This window comes from Cebidichthys violaceus, unplaced genomic scaffold, assembly GCF_023349555.1.
Source record: "Cebidichthys violaceus isolate CVI_PGR_0920_01 unplaced genomic scaffold, fCebVio1.0.p SCAF_2, whole genome shotgun sequence".
NCBI classification, from domain to species: domain Eukaryota; kingdom Metazoa; phylum Chordata; class Actinopteri; order Perciformes; family Stichaeidae; genus Cebidichthys; species Cebidichthys violaceus.
The window spans coordinates 5,752,914-5,775,861 of NW_027176372.1; the positions used below are offsets into that span (position 1 = coordinate 5,752,914).

Here is a 22,948-nt window from a genome sequence, read left to right on the forward strand (position 1 = left end):
TAAACATAGTCGGAACTAAGATAAATGGATGCTTTACTGCTCTATTTATCTGCATTCATTTGACTGACATTTCAACCAGATGTTGCGACGTCCTTGGACTGAAAGGATGAAGCAAGTAAAATAGTCTGTGGGAAAGACCGTGAAGCTCTAGATAGCCCTGTACTAAAATGGTTCTTCTCCTCAAAATATTTACCATAGACTGATATTTACAGAAGAAAGAAATGATATCTGCTAGCTGGGATTAGTTGTTCCTCGTCACTTTACTTCACCGTAGTCTGTTGGGGGAGCAGCATTGGAGCCAGAGACACCAACAGACTTAATAAACTGATTAAGAAGGCCGGCTCCATCATCGGCTCCAAACTGGACAGTCTGGAACAGGTGGTGGAGAGGAGGACACTGAAGAAATTATTTTCCATATTGGATAACCCGGACCACCCTCTCCACCACCTACTGCAGGGACAGCGGAACACTTTCTCCAACAGACTGATCCAGCTCCGCTGTCATAAGGACAGGTACAGGAGAACATTCCTGCCTACTGCTATAAGACTGTATAACAAATCACCTCTGGCCAAATCTTCCTTCAAATGACTATAACACCGCTACACTGCTGTTGCTGCTGTTGGCGATCTTTTGCACTACTGTTTAGTTTAGTTTTCCTACTTAGTTAATTTAATACCATTCTATTTTATTTTATTGTATATACTGTGCATTTTTTATTACTTTATTTTCTTTAAATTTAATAGGTTCTGCTCTGTTATTTTATTGTATTGTATATATGCATTTTCCATACTTAATATTTGTATTTTACTGTGTAACTTTGTTTGCTGCTGCTACAGATACATTTCCCCCTGGGGATAAATAAAGTATATATCTATCTATCTATCATATGATATTCAGTGTGCGCTGCAGCATTTAAAAAATTGGTAATGCTTACGCATCGCGATGCTCTAGCTTTTGAGCGTGGCTTTCTTGACAAAAATGGATTTGATGGTAACAAAACGACCCTTGTTATGAGAGTGCATTCATGGTGCAAAACAGATATCAAACAAATGCGTTACTAGTTTATCATAAAACAGCGGTTAGAGTGATGTTATGCCAAGATATTGTTGACATTGGACTTTTTTTTAAAGCGTTGGGAGCCTTTTTTGATGAAAAGCTGAGATGAAGCATCCCCCAGTGCTCTGTCAGTGCTTTTCTGCCATTTAATAGACTATATGGGCACCCACCCTTCGAGACTATAGCTAGTGAATGCAGTTGCAGCATTTAGCAGCTAAAGAGAGATGTTTTTGTCAGGAGTTGGTAGAGACAATTGGAATTACACTACGTCAGGAAGACACAAACTCAAATGAATGATAATATTATTACACTTATAACAGGTTCAAGCCTCAATCTTCATACCTTCTTTCAGATGTCATTTGTTGCTGTATTCTGACAGTGTTAACAGCTCTAATTGCAATTTGTCTCCAAATTTTAAATTTTTTTTTTTTACTCTAGGGAATGGAAAATCATCTCTGACTCCAATGGATTTACAAACGGTTTTGACGATTTCTCTTAAGTAATTAATTTAAGCACAAGATTATGCAGCCAAGATGAAGATGTGGATTATTTTTCTGTGCCTGAGCAATGGATGGGTGCAAACAGCCTCCTCTGCTGATACAACCCCCACACCCTCCCCTGCACCAGTGACACCCACTGAAGATGAGGGCACCCAACTTGTGGTAAAAGAAACTGCATGCACATTTATAAGGAGCAAGGACTGCAAATGTTGAAATGCATCGAATCACCTAAAAAAACCCTCATCTTATTTATATCAACTCATTTTAACAACACATACCTAAACAGCCTTTATATTGATTAGCACTAACAGAAGCAACACGAGAGGTAGGTGACTATCTTGCTCATATTATTGGGCCGTGAGTCTGGATTTTGATTTTGGGTCTTAAGTAGTCACCTGATAATGTTACTACAACTGATTTGTGCACTTGTTATATACTCAATACTCAACATAGAATATTTCATGGATGCAAGCCAAGGCAATTAACTAACACACTTCAAACAATATCGTTAACAATAAGGCTGCAAAAAAAGTATGCCCTGCAACAGAATCCACACAGCACACATGCCTCTCTTGCTAACTCGACACACACGCACACATACACACACTTGAACCAACACACAGACCTTGGCTCGGCTTCCTCTTTTTGCTGCCCTGGTATCCAAGAAGAGGAGAGACAATGTCCTCCTTTAATCCAGGTTCTCACGAAAAGCCCTGGATCAAACTTGTCCATTTAGGTCCACAAACAGAAGTGAAGACTCTAGCTGGCTATGTTATTTATGGCAGAAAATCCTTTCTTGCACTCATTATTAATATTTCTGAAGAAATGTTTTCAATAATTAATACATTTTAAATTAATTTAATAATTAATAGACTACTGCTGGACATAGTGGCCTATGCTATTTAAAGATATTTTTGCGACAATTACAAGCAATAGAAATGTTTTAAAGATTTTAGAGACCCCCTGTTTAGGCTTTCAGCAGGTGTCAATTAATGGGTCTCGGATCTCTGAGACACAAATGCTTTTAATGCCGACGACATGATAACGTCACAGTGTCAGCTGGAGGCAATACAAAGGAAACACTGAAGGCTAATAGGAATCACCTCAGAGTTGTAGGCTAAAGTTACACCTCAAGAAAGTAATCTTGCTGTGTTGTTGGGTACCAGAATTAAAAGACTATGGGTCCAATTTGAATGAATGGCTTTGAGATGCAAACTGTGAATTGATGCTCTAGCAAGCTACGATATCGGCAAAGCGTTTCAGAGATGGAGTGAAAATGTTGCTTTTAGGTTAACTTAGCCTTCTATGACCTGTACCCGTCATGGCTGCTGCACCACTAAGACAGAAGGCTAAACTATTAGAAAGAAAATATTGCAAATACGCTAGTGCTAACTGTAGTCGCAGCTGTGAGCCTTTGTTTGTGGTTAGCAGAAGCTAAACTATTAATAACATTTTCTCTCCCTCTCTTTATATTATATATATATATATATATATATATATATATATATAATGGGTCTTATATTTATCGAAAAAAGGCGCTCCGAACCCTTTTTTATGTTTCTATGACAACAACAGATCACCGATCACCACCAGTGCATGATATGCTAGCATTGCCCCTTTGCTTTTTGTTATCTATTGGGGTCTATACATAGTATAAGAGGTCTATACATTAGTTTGGCAATAAATCCTCCCTCCATGAAGGTTATAATGTTCAGTTCTTGTTAAACCGTTACAGAGAAGTGTTGATTCAACTTTATGATCATTTAGGAGGCTGCCGTTTGCGGTGTTGTTGAACTGTACAGCATTATACAGAGAGTTGTTTTCTATTATTCAGTTCATCCCATTCATGTCAAACGAGGGAAGGCATCGTTTGTCAAACACAATAGGTCCATGTGAAGAGAACAATGCAAAAAGCATGCATGCTAAGATTGCACGCTAACAACATGTTAATTGATGCAAATCCCAATATGCAATTAATACCATAGTGTTTTATCATTTATTTGGTTTGTTGGATTCATATATTTTGAAATTTGAGGGAGTGGAAGATCAAACTTATTTGTTTTAGCTTCAGGAAAATTTGCAAAATTTGCAACCACAAATACATCGACATACTACTGCTCTGTTATTACTGCTTTGCCAAATAAGTTTGAGAAGAAATGTAATGGCTTCCTTGATTACATTAGTTGATTACACTGGCAACCAATGTACCTTAGCCAAGTGCTTTGAGTTGACTAACTTTAAAAAGCACATGGGTTCGTTATGATCATTTTGTGTTTGAGGAATCTTTCCATGTATGTTTCCTCAGGTTTACAAGATGACACTATATTTAGATGACTACATGCTTTTCTCCACTCATAGGATTGGTTGATGAAGTATGGCTACCTCCCACCCTCAGACCCCTCCACTGGTCAGCTGCAGGCCTGGACAGCTGTCACTAATGCCGTCAGGGCCATGCAGAGGTTTGCAGGCCTCAAAGACACTGGAGTTGTAGGTAAGGGTTTCAGACAGTGGCTGTGAAAAGCCATATCGTTGCTTTTAAGATCAAATGCCCTAATGTTCAGTCTACTCCTTCTTGCTTCCTCTGTGCTTTGGTGTATTCAGATGAGGAGACAATGGCGTTGATGAACAGTCCACGCTGCTCCCTACCTGACCAGGACAACCTAGAAGGGAGCAACATGAGAAGAAGAAATAGAAGGGCCATCCCCATGTGGACACGCAAGAATATTAACTGGAGGTTGGATACGATTAATTTCTTGTAATCTACACCAGATTATGATCTGGTAAACTGGAACAAACCTGAGAATTTTCCATATTCAATTAGGATGGTCACCTTACTTTTTTGCTAGGGCTGTGTATTGTTTAAAAATATCCAATATAGTGCCATTACCAGTACCTTTAAAGTGATACCATACCAATAGAGTAGGTTACTTCATTTAATTCCTGCAGATCTAAATGCAGTAGATCTTTTCTTGGGATTGAATGCAGGTATAAACTGAGGTATTTCAGTCGAAAAACTTTAGGGCTATCGAGTACTGATACCCAGCCCTCTTTTTTACAAACGCACATTTATTTGCTTCAAGTCATCTTTAACTGGGTATGGTCTTTCTCTCCGTCTTTCTCTTACATACACAAACTCACGCTGTTACATTCCTAGGTTGCGCTCATACCCCTCTTCTTCCCATCTGTCCCGGGAAACAATCCGCTCACTGGTCTTTTATGCTTTAAGAGTGTGGGCAGAGCCAACCGCCTTGGAGTTCCACGAGGTTAGTACATTTGACTGATGCTGCATCATTGATGTATGGGAAAGATGGTCAATATTAGTCCCCTACAGGTGGACTCCTACAAAGTCTGGCTAACCATCAGGCATCCTTTCTATTGCCCGCTCTCTTTAGGTGGGAAGCCCAGAAACAGCTGACTTACAGGTAGACTTCCTCCAGGGCTATCACGGTGATGGCTATCCCTTTGATGGGGCAGGCGGTGCAGTCGGCCATGCTTTCTTCCCATCAGACACTGCCCGGGCAGGAGGAGTTCATCTGGATGCAGAGGAGGAGTGGACCTTCAGACAGCCAGGTGGAACAATGTGCAGAAAACTTCTGCATCTTTTAATATTATTACATCTTTATTGCACGTCCAGGCTAGACTCTGCTGCTAGTTGTTGCCACATCTGATATGCTGTAATGTACTGTGATATTCAGTTTATTCATATTCTATCAACTTAAATTTTGTATTTGTACTAAACAGTACAAGTTGGTGTTTTTACAGTGATTACATGCTCTATGGACTTTGTACAACGGATAACTAATGGATTGCCATGAAATTTGCTGACAATTTACATGGTCCCCAGAGAATTGTCACCTTTACATTTGTTTCACTTGCACAACATGCTTAATGATGTAATAGATCAGTTGCCATGTCATTAGCGCAGTACATTCAGGGGACTCCAACCTGTTTGGTAGTAGTACACTGAGGTCAAATATAGGAAACGAAACGCTGTCATTATGTTGTTTGTTCTGTCCAACAGCTCTACCTTGTGGTAAGTAATGGACATTGCACCCTTTAGTAGCTGCTTGCAGGGCTTTTGGCAAAATCAGACATTGCCCCCATCACAATCACTCCCTGACCAAAAGTGAAAGATAAGACTGGATGTTAGAACTACACACACCTACACATTGTAATTTTCTCATTGTTCTCTTTATCTGCCTTTTTGTCTTCCCTTCTTCCTCCCCAGCCTCTGAGGGCACTGACCTGTTTACAGTGCTGGTCCATGAGTTTGGCCATTCACTGGGCCTTTCCCACTCCTCATCTCGCCACTCAGTGATGAGGCCGTACTATCAGGGTCCTGCAGGAGACCCTCTCCACTACCACCTGGGACCTCATGATCTGGAGCACATCACCCAGCTCTACGGTAAGGCTTTTTGTCTAAGCACCAATTGACCTTTCTTACGACTGTGTTTAAAAAGTCTGAATTTCCACTATGACAATTTAGTGTGTAAACACAATTTTTGGTCAGATAATAATTAATCCTTTTCATGGTAAGTATGTGAGGAGGCATATATTGTAAGAAACAAATTGCATTCCAACACGTCAGAGAAAGAAGACATAATGACTTCATTATTATGAGTTAAAGCTGCGGTATCACTGGAGTAATCAACAAGAATATGCTAGATTTTGACCCAGCCCAGTGTTGCCAACTCTTTTCCATTGAAAGTATCTAGCAGCACTAGCTCTAAAAGTTTCTGAATCTTGCGAGAAAGTGGCCACGTCGGCAACACTGAGCCTGTCCCTTGAGGCCTACCTCCAAAGCTACTCCCCCAAAATTATCATTATGAATGTAAACATGAATGAATTATATGGCTATTGTTAGAACTCACAACTGTCAAGCTAGCAGCATGTGGAAGACTCTGGTGGAAGGGTTAGACTCTGGTAACGTGCAATGAGTGCACAGGCAGAGTGCACAATCATTTCATTCGGGCTGAATAAAATGATTGGATGGACTTATTACAGTCCTGTGATATGATATCCTGTGATTATTGAGTAAGTTCAGACAGACATTGCCATTTCTTGTCAGAAGCAAGGATCATTTTATTGGTCAACACTACACCTGGCATTCTGTTGGTTGGGGAATTTTGACAGTTGTTGCACAAAAACAATCCAAGAGCAGAGGAGAAATAATCTTAGCAGAGAAGAAATGTGGGAGCAGATGTTTTACAAGCACACAGAAGCAGCACAAGTGGGAGGAGAAGGGCTGAAGCTGGAGCACAGGAAATCTGTGCAAGCAATAATATATTTGGTGCAAGCATATAGTTTGAACAGAAATCCAAGCGCAAACAGAGTTTGAGGACAGGGTTTTCAGGGAGAGCATTACAAATGATGTAGTGAAATCAGATTAAAGGACCACGCTCTTGATTAAAGATGGGAAAAAAGCTCCTTATTTGACTAAACTCTCTTATTGTAATAAACAGATACGAACTGATTCTGATGGTCATCGATAATCAGTAGACACATCAGATGTCTTTACCGTCTTCATGAATGTATAAAAAGGAACTAGATATGGGGGCCCGGTTCATTCCTATGCAAGTTGCTGAGAAGCACATGAAGCAAAAAAAGTTCAACCTCCGAGTACAGAATTCAGATGAAAATACCGGGAGATTTTGACAATCTTCCGCAACACTGGGCCCAAAGCGCAAGCACACAAGCCTTTCCCTTAACCCCGCCTCCCTGCCCTTGGTCTAGCCTCGTTATCTGGCTCATTCACATGAATGGAGCAGGGAAAACACTGCATTCGGCTATTAGTGCATTTTACAACTTGACAACTTAATGATTTAATTGAGGACTATTCAAGTGTCCTACTGGGAAGTTGATTTACCTAAAAAAGAAAATCCGCTGAGCTACAGACATCTCTTTCCTAATGTAAGTCTATGGGAAAAAGTATTTTTGGGCCCAATGGTATCACATGATAGACCTGGAAATTGTAATTCCACCGTTTGGTCAATATGTAAAATTAGCTTCAAAATCTGGCGCTCTTTGTGGGGGCTTGGATCATAGATCAATACAACATTATCTGACACCTTTTAATCCATTGATCACTGAGAGACAGTTTAGGATATTTGGGGAAATCATGAAATAATTATTGCTTTGCAAAAAAGAAAACAAGTGGTGTGTGGTCACTACAACAAACACTAATTATTGCTTAATCACTACTGTCAAGAGTGTAAAGCTACTTCATTGCCATTAGATGTAAATTGATTTTTTGATTTAGGTCAAAGGAAACAGCTGCTGACCACTGATGCTCCTCGCCTTGCCCCAGAGCCTCAGCTGAACTACAGAAGCCGCCACCATCATCATAGATATGGGTATGACTTACAAGACTAGACAGATTTAGAGATATTTTCACTTTGGAGCCATACTGTATAAGAATGCAACGATCCAACTCTTTCAGTCCCAATTCTGATACCTGGACTTTGGGTATCAGCGATACTGAGTACCGTTTTGTTGCCAGTGTTAATAATAATAATAATTCATAATTAATGATAAGATGTAGGGGTAAAGAGAGTCGTCCGGTATCCGCAAGGTTGGCGGTTCGATCCTTGGCTACCACTGTAAGTGTCCTGTGCCGAAGTGTCCCGGAGCAAGACACTGAACCCTAGCTGCTCCCCGGGCGCTTCTCAGCAGCCTACTGCTCCCAATATATTAGGGATGGGTTAAATGCAGTGAACAAATTTCCCCTCTGCGGGACTAATAAGGGATTTATTTATCCCTCATTTTGTGGAAGGTGGAAGTAACTGGAATCATTCTTTTAAGTGTAAGGCACCATCAAGCTTGACTTAAACATTTCTTTCTTAACTTTGTAAAACAAAATAATAATAACAAATAAATACATAAACAACATACATTTAATGATTTTTTATTTATTATTAGAATAATTATTCGTACACCAGCAACTTCATAAAAAATCTTCAAATTACAATTAAAGGTTTAAATGCAGCAACAAATTCGGCAAAACATAAACAGGAATTCAAATTCCAGCATATAATGTGTATAGTATTAAAAAAAAAGGAATTGCATAGATCTTCCCCATTGTCATTGGTAATCCGATCCAGCCAGTTTTTGTTTTTGTCTTCGCTATACACTGAAAATAACAAAAAATAATGAAAATAAAAGAGATTGCATTATAGTTTTTTTCTGTATAGTCATTTTAGTCACAATAGTGTATGGATTTAGTCACAGTTATTGTTTCTTCAATGTCAAGTCTTTGTCATGAAAAAAAAAGTTGTTGACAAATTCTTAATTTGCTCTAAATCAGATTGTATTCATTTTTAAATATCCACTAAAGGTGTTTATATCTTTCCGAATGACGGTATGAAGCTAAATAAGTCTTGCTGTATGTTTTCTCCCCTAAGTCCCTTCATTGATCGCTGTAACACCAGTTTTGATGCTGTGGCTAGGATCCGAGGAGAGACTTTCTTCTTCAAAGGTCTGAATACACCACAAATTGAAATGATTGAAATTGATTTGGCATGTCAAATTAGAAAAAAAGACATTAATAAGTACTTTGTGAAGGTGAAAGCTGTCTACTACATTCTGTCATTCTTCAGGTCTGATGATGTGGCGAGTCAATGGTGGGGGCTTGGTATCTGGTCATGGGGCTTCAGTCAGAAGGCTGTGGAGGGGTCTACCTCCTGACCTCCCTCGGCTTCACGCGGTGCTGGAGAGAAAGTCAGATCATGCCATCATCTTTATCAGTGGTATAATCCAATAATGTTAATACAGTATGAATGTTATGCATGAATGAATAAATTAATCAGTTACTGAGCCAATTCACAGGAGACTGAAAAAGGACTAGAAGATAATACATTTCACTGACTCATGAAATGACAGCAAAACGGTGATCAGGTTGATAGCTGTTTGCTACCCAGTTTTAGTTTCTCTGAAACCATCTGGACTCAACTCAATACCATTTCCAAAGCAATAGTATTGGCCATCCACCCACAGCTAGAATTGTATTTTATCATTGTGGAGTGAATCATGTAAACTGACCCACTAACCTCTTTAGGTCATGTCTTCCTGCAGGTTCCCAGTTCTGGCTGTTCAGGGATTTGTCCCTGCAGGAAGGCTACCCTCAGCCCCTGTCTGCCCTCAGGATGGGGGTGAGCTTAGCTGCAGCAGATGAGGATGATGAGGCTATAACAGGGAGGTGGGGCCTGATCTGGGACCCAGAGCAGGGCCCCGTGTGGGGGGACATGGGAGACGCTGAGGAAAAGAAGCAAGAAGACAATTGGACTCAGCTGCTCAGAGAGGGTGTCAGTGGCATAACCACAGACAACGATGGTGAGGACAGCAATCATGTTTGTGGTGGTGTTTCATTTGTGATATGTCTATCCTTATAAGGACCAGATGACCTGACAAGTTTGAGTTTCATGTCGTTGTTTAGCTATCTGGTTTCAACTTCACTGTTCTGGTTCACTCCCACCGCTCTCATATCAACGTTTTCAGAGACAAAGCTGTAAAAAGCCACTGTACACTACCTGCTCAGCAGCAAACAGCAGACAGACACAGTTAGAGACTAGCTGGTAAACATAGTGGAGCATTTTAAAGATTTAAAATTTTAAAGAGACACATACTGTATGTTTCTCAGAAGTTGGTGGAGACCAAAAACAGAGCTAAAAGAGAATTAATATATTTTACTTACGTTGATCATTTGGACACAAACAACTTCAAATGAATGCTAATGAGTCTGCTGTATGTGTAAATAAGCAACTGTTTGCTGACATGTTCACCGTGTCAATATAAGTTAAACATGACCAGAGGTTTTACATAAGAAGGGTGTTATCTTCAGTAAAGGACCCATATTAAAGTTGTGCATCATCTTTATTATTTTTCTCGAGTTTAATAATTTACAAATTAGAAAGCAACCGCAGGATGGTATGTAGTTGGCCATTGACAGTTCATTTTTGTCTACACTGATCGTATTTTTAAAGAGATTTTCTTTATTGAACATAAGCTATAACCTATGGAACGTATGTATCAGAGCACATGTGAAAAATGTCTGATATAGTTCAGATCAAGTAAAGAAGATGAATCATGAGATGCAAAAAAGGGAGAGAGAGGGTGGAAAAGCAAGCAAGCACTTTGAATCTGTTGTCACTGTTACACAGGATACAATTACATTTGTTATAGAGTGCTGCAAAACAGCCAAAAACATGCAGGTTGTTGGTTCTGAAAACTTCTCCCCTTCTTCTCCAGGCTCTGTCTATCTCTTCAAAGGAGGCTCCTACTGGAAGTTTGCGTTTCCAGGCTCCTCATTGCATGACGGATACCCACGATCCTCTACTGCGGACTGGCTGGACTGCCCTGACTCTTCCCCATCCACACCTGAGGTGGACGACCTCTCCTTGTCTCTGTCTCCGCCTGCAGGAAGACAGAAGCTCAAGGAGACATGGAAGGAGGAGAGAGAGAAGGAGGAAGAAGAAGGAAGGAGGGGGGGCCATGGAAAGGACAGACATGGATATAAACATAAAGACATACAGGACAAAGGTACACACATTTGGACCGCATGCACTTGCCAAAATGGAGCTCTTGGTTGCAGGGCAACATTTGTTATTGCTGCCTCCCTGCTGAGTACATGGACACTGTTGGCTATTTAAAGCTGTACAAGACAATAAAAATCATCTGTCTCATCAGGAGACGGAACTGTATAGAGAATAAAAACGTACCTACATTCACCATGTGCATTCACTACACTGCCTACTGACCATTATCCCTCATTTCCGCTCTTCCTAGTCTTGTGGGTTCTGTACAAAGCTGGAGTCAGGATGTGGTTAGCCTAGCTTAGCATAAAGACTGGAGGTAGGGGGAAATAGCTTACCTGATAATTTGGTAAATGGTAAATGGACTTGACCTTTTATAGCTTCGTTCTAGTCGACCGACCACTGAAAGTGCTTTAACACTATATGTCATTCACCCATTCACACCCGTTCAAACACTGATAGCAGGCTACCATGGAAGGTGCCACCATCCATCAGGGCTAGTTGCGCTTTCAAACCAACATTCACACACTGATGGCACAGCCTTTCAGGAGGAATTTGGGGTTAAGGGTCTTGCCCAAAGACACATTGAAATGGACTGGAGGAGTCGGGGATTCTGATTGAAAGACCAGGTCGGTGAGCAGATTTTAGTTTAGTCTCTGTACAACCCTGATAGTAAAACCTGGCAACCTCACTGTGATGACAAGAGTCCAGCTGTTGTTTGCCAAGGAATACAGTAGCTCCAGCACATGATTCACTCTAAAACCACCAATAATTGTGACATTATTATTATATTTCTGTTTGTGTTTGGGTTAAGCAAACAAGATGTAAAGTGTGATGTCTTGAGAGGTCGGGATCAGCTTGTGAGGCGTGGGTGCACAAATCAAGACGACAAGCGGTGGTTTGTAACTCAAAATACTGTATTCAGCTTATTTTAGCAAAAGGTAAACTTAATTCCATCAGAAAGCCGCTACAAAAAAACAAACATAACTATCTTCAGTTTACTTCTGGTTCCTTGTCTTTAACGTAACATAAAACTATATTCTTTTCGTCTACTCCTGTCCTCCCCCTCCTTCCAAACGTTTTCTCCTTTTGTTCCTCATACCAGCCTCTTCAGGGTAATCAGCCACATCTCTTTCAGCTGGGCAGCAGCCTTGGCCCCGGCAGACAATGGGAATTGTAGTCAGTTAATCAGACGCCATGATGGGTTGTAGTCTCTGCTGCAACCACTGGGAGGGGATGTATCTCCCATCAATGACCCTCCCTCTCATGACATCACAAAAGTAAAGACCATCTTGTGATGGGATCACACCAGCCCGGACGCCAAAAATCGGACCAGGGGCGCAAAGTTGGAGTGCCATTGGCCCCTTCCCCACTTCTTACCTCCCTACTTACTGTGTCCTTGCTTGGACCACAGCCATCTTGAAACCTGGCCTTCATTTTGATTTCAACAACATACCTGTAAAGTTTTATGACACCAATTTCGGCCAGGGTCGTAAAGTGGCAAGGCCAATGGCCTCTTCACCCCCCTTGCTCGGACCACAACCATCTTCAGACTTGGCCTTCATTTTGATCCCAGCTACACACCTGTAAAGTTCCGTGACTGCATCTTACACAGCTATTGCATTGACCAAATCTGTTCGCATACATACAGAAATATAAACACCAAGCAAAGCACTCATAATGACTCACCATGACTTAGCCATGACTTAGCCATGTCCTGACTCCAGCTTCATACTTAAAAAAAGTAATACAGCTAAAATCAGAGTGTAGGCAAATCCTATTTGTTTCTCAAATTAGAAAGTTAAGACACTGTTATTTGCAAGTGATCAGATTGTATTTTTGTGTCCAGATATCACCAACCTAGCTGCATATATTGTTGTGGTGACAACGTAGGGGCCAGTAGCAATGCTGGTGACACAGCTTTTTCATCACGGAAACACAAGAAATGGAGGTCCATAATTTTAGCCTTCCTAATCGTGTTGTCAAGCTGCAGTGCTGAACTTCCCTGTCGCACCCCACAAACTCAGCAACAGAGGAGGCTGGTATACATCACAATGTTCCGTACTGCAGTCATAGCGGGCTTCACTGTCACGGACTGTTGTTCTCCTCCATGTTGTCCTACATTGTGGTATGTTAGCAGGAGCATTGATTCTTCGAACTGAGACACATCCGTAGAAAAGCAATTGGAATCACATATCAAGCCACCTCCAAATATGGTTTGGATCCAATTTGCGATGATTGCCTGCCATGTGCTTTTTTGCTGTTTGGACATTCTAAAATCAATCTGATTACAATCTGGGTATGCCAAAAAATAAATTTGGGCTTGCAGTCTGAACATGGCCGAAGAGTTTAGCATTGCACTCCTATAACATTGTTAGACTTACCATGGACAGGTAAAAAAAAATCGATGCAGCAGAACCAGAGACATTGTCTTTTTTATTCTCTCTCTGAAGCTCTGTGCGCCACTGCCTGGCAAAGGCAGCGTTGTCAGTGGCATGGAGGTCTCTGGGGACCGCAGGAATCCAGGGCATATGCATTTGCGGGAAGTAGTGGGGGACATAGTTAGCTAGCTAAGTTAAGGCTGTAGTAAGTACGTAGTGTTGTAACTTGCGATTGAGCAGCAGAATCACTTATGCTACACACTCTAATTATTGTACAGAGTTAGGGGAGGGGTTATGCGAAGGATGGTTCCAGTGTGTCATTGAACCATGATTTCAGGCCCGCCAAAAAATCTTTAACACAGCGGTCCAACTTCACAACTCAATATGGTTCAATATAGTTTTATAGTTTTCACATTTTCAGCAATTACTTTCTAACGTGTTCACAGTTTTATCCTTAAAAATTGCTCTTCTTATTTGACGAAAGTGCATAGAAAGCTGCTGTTTTGATTTGCCATTAGAGGCTTTCATTAGAGGCTCTTATTTAAAGGAAATAGTAATACAGTTGGTTTCTGCTATGCTGCACATGCTTCTGGGGCTTTTTGATCCCTAAAGATGTTCTTGTCCAGTTGTTTTGCAGAGGGCTAACACGGAGATGTACAATCTAACTTTTCATCAGACATGAGGTTAGACCACATAGTTACGATCACAATGACATTTTCTTTCTCATAAGATATATAAATGGAGTGCTTTAAAAGTGTGATCTTTTTCAAAGCATATTTAGATGGAAAAGAAGTTTCTCTGCGGCAGAGTCATATGAGTACAGAAACATCTGCTCCATAGCTTCAGTAGTATTTATATTGTGGTTGTTTTAAAAAATATATTCTTCTTTTTGTGCAAATGTCTATCCATAAAATGTCTATCCATAATAAAGTAGTAAAATCAGGTCTTACATTTTATTCTAGAACATAATCAAAGCTAACTACAGAACTTGATTGATAAAAAATACAACTGGAATTTGGGACAGACTGTTACATAGTGTCTTGTTGTAACTGCTTAGTCAACTGCTATAAACCTTAATTGACAGTCAGAAACAAAAAGATCCACAGTTGTGAACTGATGTCTGGGTTTTGCGCTGCATTAAGGAATGCAATAATAGTGACACATCCCAGTGAGCACCTACCAGGATTTCAACTTTGATTTCTAATTGAAATCTGGTGATATTCAGTCTGAAAGTCTAAGACCATTAAATGTAAATTTGTTCAATTGTAGGTTGAAAGAGAGATGATATTGGTTACTTTGAAATGGCCATATTAGTTTTCAATGGAAAAATGCTCACTGGGATAATCTGGTGTCTTTATTACCCAACTTGCTACCAAACCGCCTGTGTGGGAACAGGTTTTACACTAGACTTTGATTTTGATGGCCAATACCGTTTCAACAGAATTTGTTTGGTGTTTCCTTTGGCTTAGTTGTAAGTGATTAATGTTAACATTTCTCTGCAAGGCTGTGTGTGCATTGCCCAGGAAGTAGTTGTTGAGGTGTCCTGGCTGCTAATATTCCAGAATTTGGGTCATACAGAACAACTACCAGACATGTTTCAAATAGCCATGTAGTAGCCTACATTTGACATAATTTGAAAATAAGTTAATTGAAAAAGCGGTCTAAAAAATAAAACTGACTGGTCGGTCCGAATTTGACGTTCCTCACATTCAAAATAGTGTTGTCTGGCTAGTGCTGTAGCCTACTGAATAGTTTGAAGCTTCATTCACATGTTGACATTCAATTTGTTATTACTTATTAATAACTCCCATTAAAACGTGGTCAGTAGTCCATCTTCTCTACTTCTGTCCTCTCTGTCTCTCTCTCTCAAGCATGTAGTCACACTGTGACAACCAGGATGTGCACACCCCTGGACACACCCATTTACTCGTTGATTATTTCCCAACTCGCGCCAAACTTCAATTCCTTTCCCTTATCTCTCATTCACATTCATTCAGCAGAAAGCAGATAGCATGCATACAAGCAGTATGCCTATTCAACTGTTCATTTTATCCGCCACTGACAGCCATCCTCCGATCACATCCTCCGATCATTCAGTGACTGACTGGACTCACTGAATTTAATAACGTGAGTGACTTTCTCTTTTCTTCGTTTTTTTTAAATCTGTTTGGTGTTTTTTACAACCAAGAACAAGTTGATCTGAACTTGATTGCTCATTTCTTTGAGCAAAGGAATTTACCTGGGAACAAAAGTGTGAAAAAGAAAACGCGTAGTGGAATTAAATTATAATTTATGGATTGTGGGATTTGTGTTCTTCTTGTGGGTCATATGGTCATTCAATGTGCAGGGTGTACGTTTTGATTTTTTTTGCATTCCTTCATGAGGTTTGATTCAAACAAAGAAACTATAACTGCCACAAAAAAAAAAAACATGACTGACCAATCTTAAATGCCAGGAAAGACCTGGTTGGCACCCCTAATAAAAAAGTCAAACTGTCACGTCACACCGCACACATGATCACCGTGGTAATTGCCTCAGTGTTCAGTCCAAAGGTCAAAATTGATTGAATAGATGATGTAACATTTCCAAAATTCAAAAATCAATCCATTTGGCAATGAGCCTTTCAAACAATATTTGCACTGGGGTCAAATACCGTCAATTAATATGTGGAGAGACAGACATTCAAAGTGTCATTTGAAAACTTTCATAGAAGCTTCAAATGTAAAAAAAAAAAAAAAAGCCCTTGTGGTTTTGTCCACTTTGTTTGCTTACCATTTACATAGACAGGGCTGTGTATGAACACTGCAAACTAAACTTAACAGCAGAGGCTTAGTCAGTAGTAAGAGTTCAAATTGAAAGATATGGAAGAAATTATGACATTTTTTGCATTTTGCTTGGTATAGATTTTAATTTTTTTTTACCTAGCTTTGTTTTTTTAACACTCAATGGCTGAAGGAGGAGAAATGGATTTCAGTCAACTGCGTACATCTGCAGTAGCTTTAATATGCTTGATTATACATTATTATTTGTACAACTTGTTTTTATGAAAATGGATATTTGTTTGGTTTTATATGTGATATCCAATGTTGCGCTGGGGACATATTTAGCTGGTGCCAGTGTTGCCAATTTGGCGACTTTCTCGCTGAATCTGGCGACTTTCCAAACCCTCATGGCGAGGGTGACAAATCTAGCAACTTTTTCTGGTTTTGTGTGAAACTTTTCTGGTGTTTTGACTCTGACGTGAAAGCACATACGTTCTGCACTGCGGTGAACCAGCAGCGGGAGCTGCCGTGAGCCCCTCCGCCACCCCAAAGCAGCCTCACGCAGCAGTCCAAGCTGCAGTCAGAGCAGAGAGGAGACGCACTCTCGGCGTATTCATGTATTTGCACTCTGCAGCTAGTGTATTAATAGGTGCTAAGCTTCATTTTTACACAAAACAAATAATAACCGTAGCTGTGTTTCAGCTGCAGGACAGCAGTGAAGGCCCAGGTATAAAATGCACGGCAGCCACTACTTTTCTGCCATGTCCTTATCAGTTATTAATAGCTCACACGCCTCAGCTCTGCATGCATACATGCCTGCCTGGTGTTGAATTCAGGATATAGGAATCCTATAATATCATAGACCAATACTAGGCTACAAATAAGACAGGAAAACACTTCTTAACATTATGTGTAAATATATAAAACACACTACCATAACCCTATAATGTTTCAGTTGGAATACAATTGGAGTATTATAGAAATGCTATACAAGCCTATACAAAGCCTTACAATAACATTAAAAAAAAATATGACTCAGTACTGACTCAGTATAACATAATAATTAGGAATAAGTAGCAAGAAATTCATTTTAAGATCCTGGTTGCCTTAAAATGTCGTATACAGCATTCGGTTGTACTTTTGATTCTAAAAAACCAAGATGGCGACGGCTGAAAACCGGCCAAAATGTCAAACTCAAGCCTTCAAAACCATAGTCCAAAAATCAAAGGGTGACTTCATGGTGACTACGTCCCCTTCTTTAAAAAATAAAAATAAAGAAAAATGAGAGCTTGGAGATTGCCCCCTTAATTATAACGATCAGTTGAGTCAAGTGTGGGCTTAATGGTTGAACAAGATCTAATACCACTTTGTTTCCACCTGTACACATAGGAAATGCTATGTTAAGCCAGAACACTTGGAATCACAAAACCTTTAATGGGACTTCACCATGTGGCTGAAACAACGGATGAGGCCTGCGTGGAAAAAGAGCCTGACTTGGTTCAAACCAAACATTGGGACTGCAGGGAGTCCCTGTGACACGGACCTGATGTCACCAAAACTATATAAATCACTGTTTACCTTTACTCTGTGCTATCCCATCTGACTCGGCTTGGATGGAAGGAGGTGTAGAAACAAGATTGCTTTTGTAATGTTCAGAACTTTCTCAAACAGAGGGGAGAAGTATTAATATTGTTAACAGAAGCCAAAACAATTACAAACCAAATTACACTATCGATAGTAAAATATTTCACGAAATATGAGGCCTCGACAGATTGATGTATCTGCCCCATGGTACGAAGGAAGTCTGATTCTCTCCGGGGATACACAGCTCCTTTGTCCCCCCAAAGTTTCATGCATCACATTCCTTAGCCCATCGATCAGCTCCACGATTGGCTGAAGTCCAATGAGCTCCTCCTTGGCTCCTGACCCATTGTCCTGGGCAGACACCTCAGTCAACTACCCTCTTCCCCCGCTCCTTGCACATTCCTCAAACCCCCTCTTACAGACTCAATATACATTCAATGACCACACTCCTTGGTTTAACACTTCCTAAGTAAACACACTGTGACACATAATATCCAGCACTAGGAATGTTTTAAAACTTAAAATTTCTCACACTTTTAAAGAAAAACTCCGAAGTGATAGTCTTAACTTCGCTGGTCGAACAATAGTTTTTGGATTTTTAAGGAGAAAACGGATAACATTTGCCGCTTGATTCGCCAACAGAGCGCAATCACAGTCACCGATCCTAGGAAATTCCACCTACAAGTTCGAAGAACACACCAATTACCACTGAACGATCTCAAGTAAGAGGCTTTATCTAGGTAGAGATGGGTCATAATGTGGTTGTAACCTTGTTTGTTTTGTTTAAGTTAAACTGTACTATTTACCTTGTTAATGTGTATTTTATGGACCGCTGAGTCCCATTCAGTGATGTGTAACAGAACTGTTGTGCTTGTTGCTGCTGTAATAGTGTGCACGCTGCTGAGCTTTGTTGTGTTTAAATCTGCCACTGCAAGTAAAGTCGGTAAACTGTACTTTATTATTTAAAGGTCCAGTTCAGTGGTTGATGAACCTGAGTTCACCAGTTGGGCTTCAGTGTGATAAAGTTACAGCTATTGTACTTTACTGCTGTGGTGAGCATTTGCCTTGTACTGAGTGCCTCCTGCTTTTTCATTTCAACTAACATACACACACCATTACGCTTATGTCATACACATGTGGCGCGTAAGCACGGCCTCTATTGTATGTCTTATTCCTGGTTAAATAATCGTGGCCTCGCCACCATTTTTGGACTCTTGCGCAGCGTAATCACTCAAGTGGCATTCACTGTGTCCCAATCCAGCTGCCGCATCCTTTGGAGGAGCAACTGCGACGAGGCAGTCCCATTTTCTAAGACTCCTTCAAATGCAGCCGACGAATGCAGCCTTCTTTTCCCAGATTTAGCGGACATTGTCAGATTCTTCGCGGTCCAACATATCCCAAGATTCATTGCGTGCCGAAGAAGATTTGATTAAAATTGACATGGCAACGAATGAACCAGCAGCGGGGAAAAGCAGAAGCATTCACTTTTAAAAAGTAAGTATTGGGTTTCACTCGAATATCACAGATACAAATGTTAAAACAAAAAACAAGAAACCTTATAACATCACTTTTGTTAAAATGATCAATTAAGTTACGTAATGTTAGTAACTGACAAGCTAACTAACATTACCGGGAGCCACTGCGCTAATAACGACAGCTTGTCTGCCTGCATCCGACCGTAGTTGGCCTTGGAAAGTAACTTTTAATGCCTTCACTTTTAAACTTCAGAGGTTGACTAATATTTTACTGAGATTGTGACGATTTTACAGATAATTCATACTTTATATTATGTCCATAAATGGACCAACAGGAGCTCAGGTAGACAGGTTGTGAACCTGAAATATCACTTTCAATGTCCGGTAACGTTACAAACGTTGAGATTAACTACACAAATAAACTGAACTTGGTTATTTTGCTCCTTTTGTTTTGTGGTGTGAAGAAAAACTAACTCTGCATTTTGTTATAGGGAGCCAGGAGCAAATGGCTCAGTTTATCAAGCTGAAGAGGAGAACGACGGCCTCTTCACCGGGGACAAACATTCAGCAAGCGTAGCTTGGAATTAAGACATCAGTCCATTTGTAATATCTCTATTTGACCATCCTGTACTTAAGGTTGCATTTACATTAGCTCTCATCCTATACAAAGCCTTCACTAACAGGACAACCAGTAGAGAGGACAATACCATTTTTTTTTGGATTTTGTTGCTGTCACAGAGATGCAAGTTGTGACTGTCACCTTTTTCTTTTCTAATTTTAAACTAAGGCATCCATGTAAATGATTTATATGTGAATTTGTGTATATCTTCTAAGTTTTCATACTTGTGTTAACATTATTGATAACTTTTAATCATTTTGTCAACGTGAATAGGACAATTTTAGAGAAAATGTGCCTGCAAGGGAGGGTAACTTCCTTGCAAGCAAAAAAAATGGGACAGTCAAAGTAAAAAATACAAAGTATGTGTATGTGTGTTACTACAAGTTATTAAACACGTTTGCTGACATTTATTTCGCTGCTGTTGTTTTTGTTAACTGTCTTGATTGATGTCCTCTGCCTTAGGATTGCAAGTATCCAGGAGAGGGAGTGAGTGGAAAACCCACTGCTGCAACTTGGCCGTGGTTAGTCCTGGTGTTGAGACAGAGGCCTTCTATAACCCCCTTGTCCTACGTAATTGCCTCCATCCCTGAGGACACACCAGGGTCAAGTAAAGCAGTGGGTGACCAGGAGGAATGGAAAGCCAGCCAGGGAAAAGCCAGAGAAAGAGAGAGAGAGAGAAAGGATGAGCTAATGAAAGAAGACGTGAGGTTGCAGAGGGAGGCAGGGAGAGGATGGACAGGCTCTTTTCTCTACTGGAAAGAATCATTGATAAATGATAAATAAATGTCAATGAAATCACAAAAAGTATTTTGTTCAATACATTGTTTATTTTATTTACAAAACCCTATAGATGAGCTATTTAACATATTAACAGCTTTAATTATTAACTGATTAATTTAGAAAAACTATTAATTAAGAATAATAACTATGAATAAATATTTGAACGTATGATTAAGAACAGTATGTATATATGCACATATCAGTGGTGGGCCGTCAGGGCCAACTAAGCCCTCTCTGCTAGCCTAAACAGAATCATAAAGTTACAGCTATTTCATAATTTCAGCATTTTTCACAAATACACTACATGTATTATATATTTTTTCCCATTAGCTTATTTTCTCATTGCCCAGCTCCTGTCTTCCTCTTTTGCTCTGCTTCCAGCCTGAAGCGCAGCTTCCAGCACAGCTTGTTTTAAGTAGAGCTTTTATCCAATCAGATTTCACCTCGATGCTGTCTCTAGGTAAGAAGAGGCCCGAGGCCCGCTAGAGAGCCTTTGCAGTTTAAGTAAATGGGGACGTTATTGTTGATTGTGTTGGAGAAAAATAACTTTTAGAATTATCTGTTGTTATTGTATAACATACAAGGCTCCATGAAGTCTGTGGCTCTTGTGTGAACTCTCTTCACAATTGTTATCTCAGATGTTCCTCATTTAGCAGTCACTGTGACCTACTATAAGGGGCGATTGTATATCTTACTAAACGTCAAGATGACGTTTGCTTGTGCGGAAGGGGGGGAAGAATGTAGCTTTATGCAAATGATTCTGTGTCAGTGCACTTGTGTGTTATCCGAAGTATTGAGATCAGAGACTCAGGCTACATCCACACTACTCTGTTTCCATTTGGAAACACACATGTTTTGCTACGTTTACACTGAGTGTCCACACTACGCCGGAGTTTTCGAGCACCAAAAACGGAGGAGTTTAGAAACGATCCCGAAGCCGGATAACTTTGAAAACTCCGGGTAGCGTATTCGTCTGGACGAACAGAAACGGATAAATTTGGAAACGATAACGCCCACACCCGCATTCGTTACTTGATTGGTTCTTAGCAGCCATGACATGTCCTTCCCTGATTCGTCACGCATATATTACGTGACCCTTACCCGGAAGAAAACAAACAGCCAGGGCTACCAGTGATTCATTTCAACATGGATAACGAATCGGTGCTTGCTGTGTTGTCTAGACTAGCAGCTGTTGTGCAGTTAAATTCTGCATTTTTTAATGCTACTGCTGCCTACACATGGAGGAGGCATGCTATTATTCAAGCGCTGAGTGACAATTCCTGTGTCCAGAGGCGCCTGGTGGAATCATTTCATCAATGAAGTTATGATTCCCGAAGAATGGCGAGAAAACTTTCGAATGTCCAGATCGGCATTGATCAACCTCAGCGAAATGTTATGTCCTCATGTGGAGGGAGCAACAACCACGATGAGGGTGCCCGTGGATGTACTTATAAAGGTAGCGTGCACCTGAGTGACGGGGGCAGACTCCGGGAAACCGCTAATGCGTTTGGACTATCTCGACAAGTTGTCTCAGTCATCATCCGACAAGTCTGCAAGGCCATCGCCGTCTTCCTGGGTCCCAAGTACATCCGAAAACCGAGTACAGAGCCCGAAGTGAGGGACCTCGTGGTCAACTTTTACCAAACACACGGTATGCCACAATGCTTGGGGGCCGTTGACTGTACACACATCGAAGTTAAACGACCACGTGCTGAATCTACAGACTACATCAACAGAAAGGAGAAACATTCTTTGAATGTACAGGCCGTGTGTGACTACAAATACTGTTTCATGGACGTTGTTGTGAAATGGCCGGGAAGTGTGCATGACGCCCGTATATTTGCCAACTCAAAATTTAGTTGTGACCTAAAAGATGGAACAATTCCCCCATGCCCTAAAGAACTGATAGAGGGCGAAGATGCTGTCCCTGTTTTTCTGCTAGGTGATCCAGCTTATCTCCTGATGCCGTATCTCATGAAGGAATACCCCAATGGCGGAGTTACACCACAGGAGCAGTATAATGGGCTATCACTGTGCAAGGTTAAGGAGGGCAATGGACATAAACATGGAGGACCTTCCCTTTGTCATCTATGCTTGTTTTGTGCTACACAACTACTGTGAGATTCACAAAGAAACTGTTGGAGAACAATGCATAAATGCTGCTCTGCAGTACGACAGAGACTTCCAGCCACCTAGCAGTGCCACGAGAGCAGACAACAACGAAACCTAGGGGAAGCGCGTTAGACATGTGTTAACCACATTTC

At 40.6% G+C, this 22,948-nt stretch overlaps 1 protein-coding gene across 1 annotated transcript; it reads left to right on the forward strand.

Moving 5' to 3' along the window:
* Positions 1-1,583: 1,583 nt before the first annotated feature.
* mmp17b (matrix metallopeptidase 17b) lies at positions 1,584-11,200 on the forward strand. Its single transcript, XM_068715346.1, has 11 exons — positions 1,584-1,718; positions 3,915-4,047; positions 4,158-4,290; positions 4,711-4,819; positions 4,949-5,126; positions 5,785-5,961; positions 7,816-7,909; positions 8,957-9,030; positions 9,152-9,301; positions 9,627-9,884; positions 10,800-11,200. Exons 1-11 carry the CDS (start codon positions 1,590-1,592, stop codon positions 11,198-11,200), a joined length of 1,836 nt encoding a protein of 611 aa, XP_068571447.1. The 5' UTR covers positions 1,584-1,589.
* Positions 11,201-22,948: the final 11,748 nt, after the last annotated feature.

What these genes read in the sequence shown, in the direction of transcription:
- mmp17b (XM_068715346.1), top strand. Translation starts at nt 1,590, where the DNA reads ATGAAGATGTGGATTATTTTTCTGTGCCTGAGCAATGGATGGGTGCAA. An exon ending in CGCAAGAATATTAACTGGAG is followed by an intron (nt 4,291 to 4,710) that starts GTTGGATACGAT and finishes TTACATTCCTAG; the next exon opens with GTTGCGCTCATACCCCTCTT. An exon ending in GTGGACCTTCAGACAGCCAG is followed by an intron (nt 5,127 to 5,784) that starts GTGGAACAATGT and finishes CTTCCTCCCCAG; the next exon opens with CCTCTGAGGGCACTGACCTG.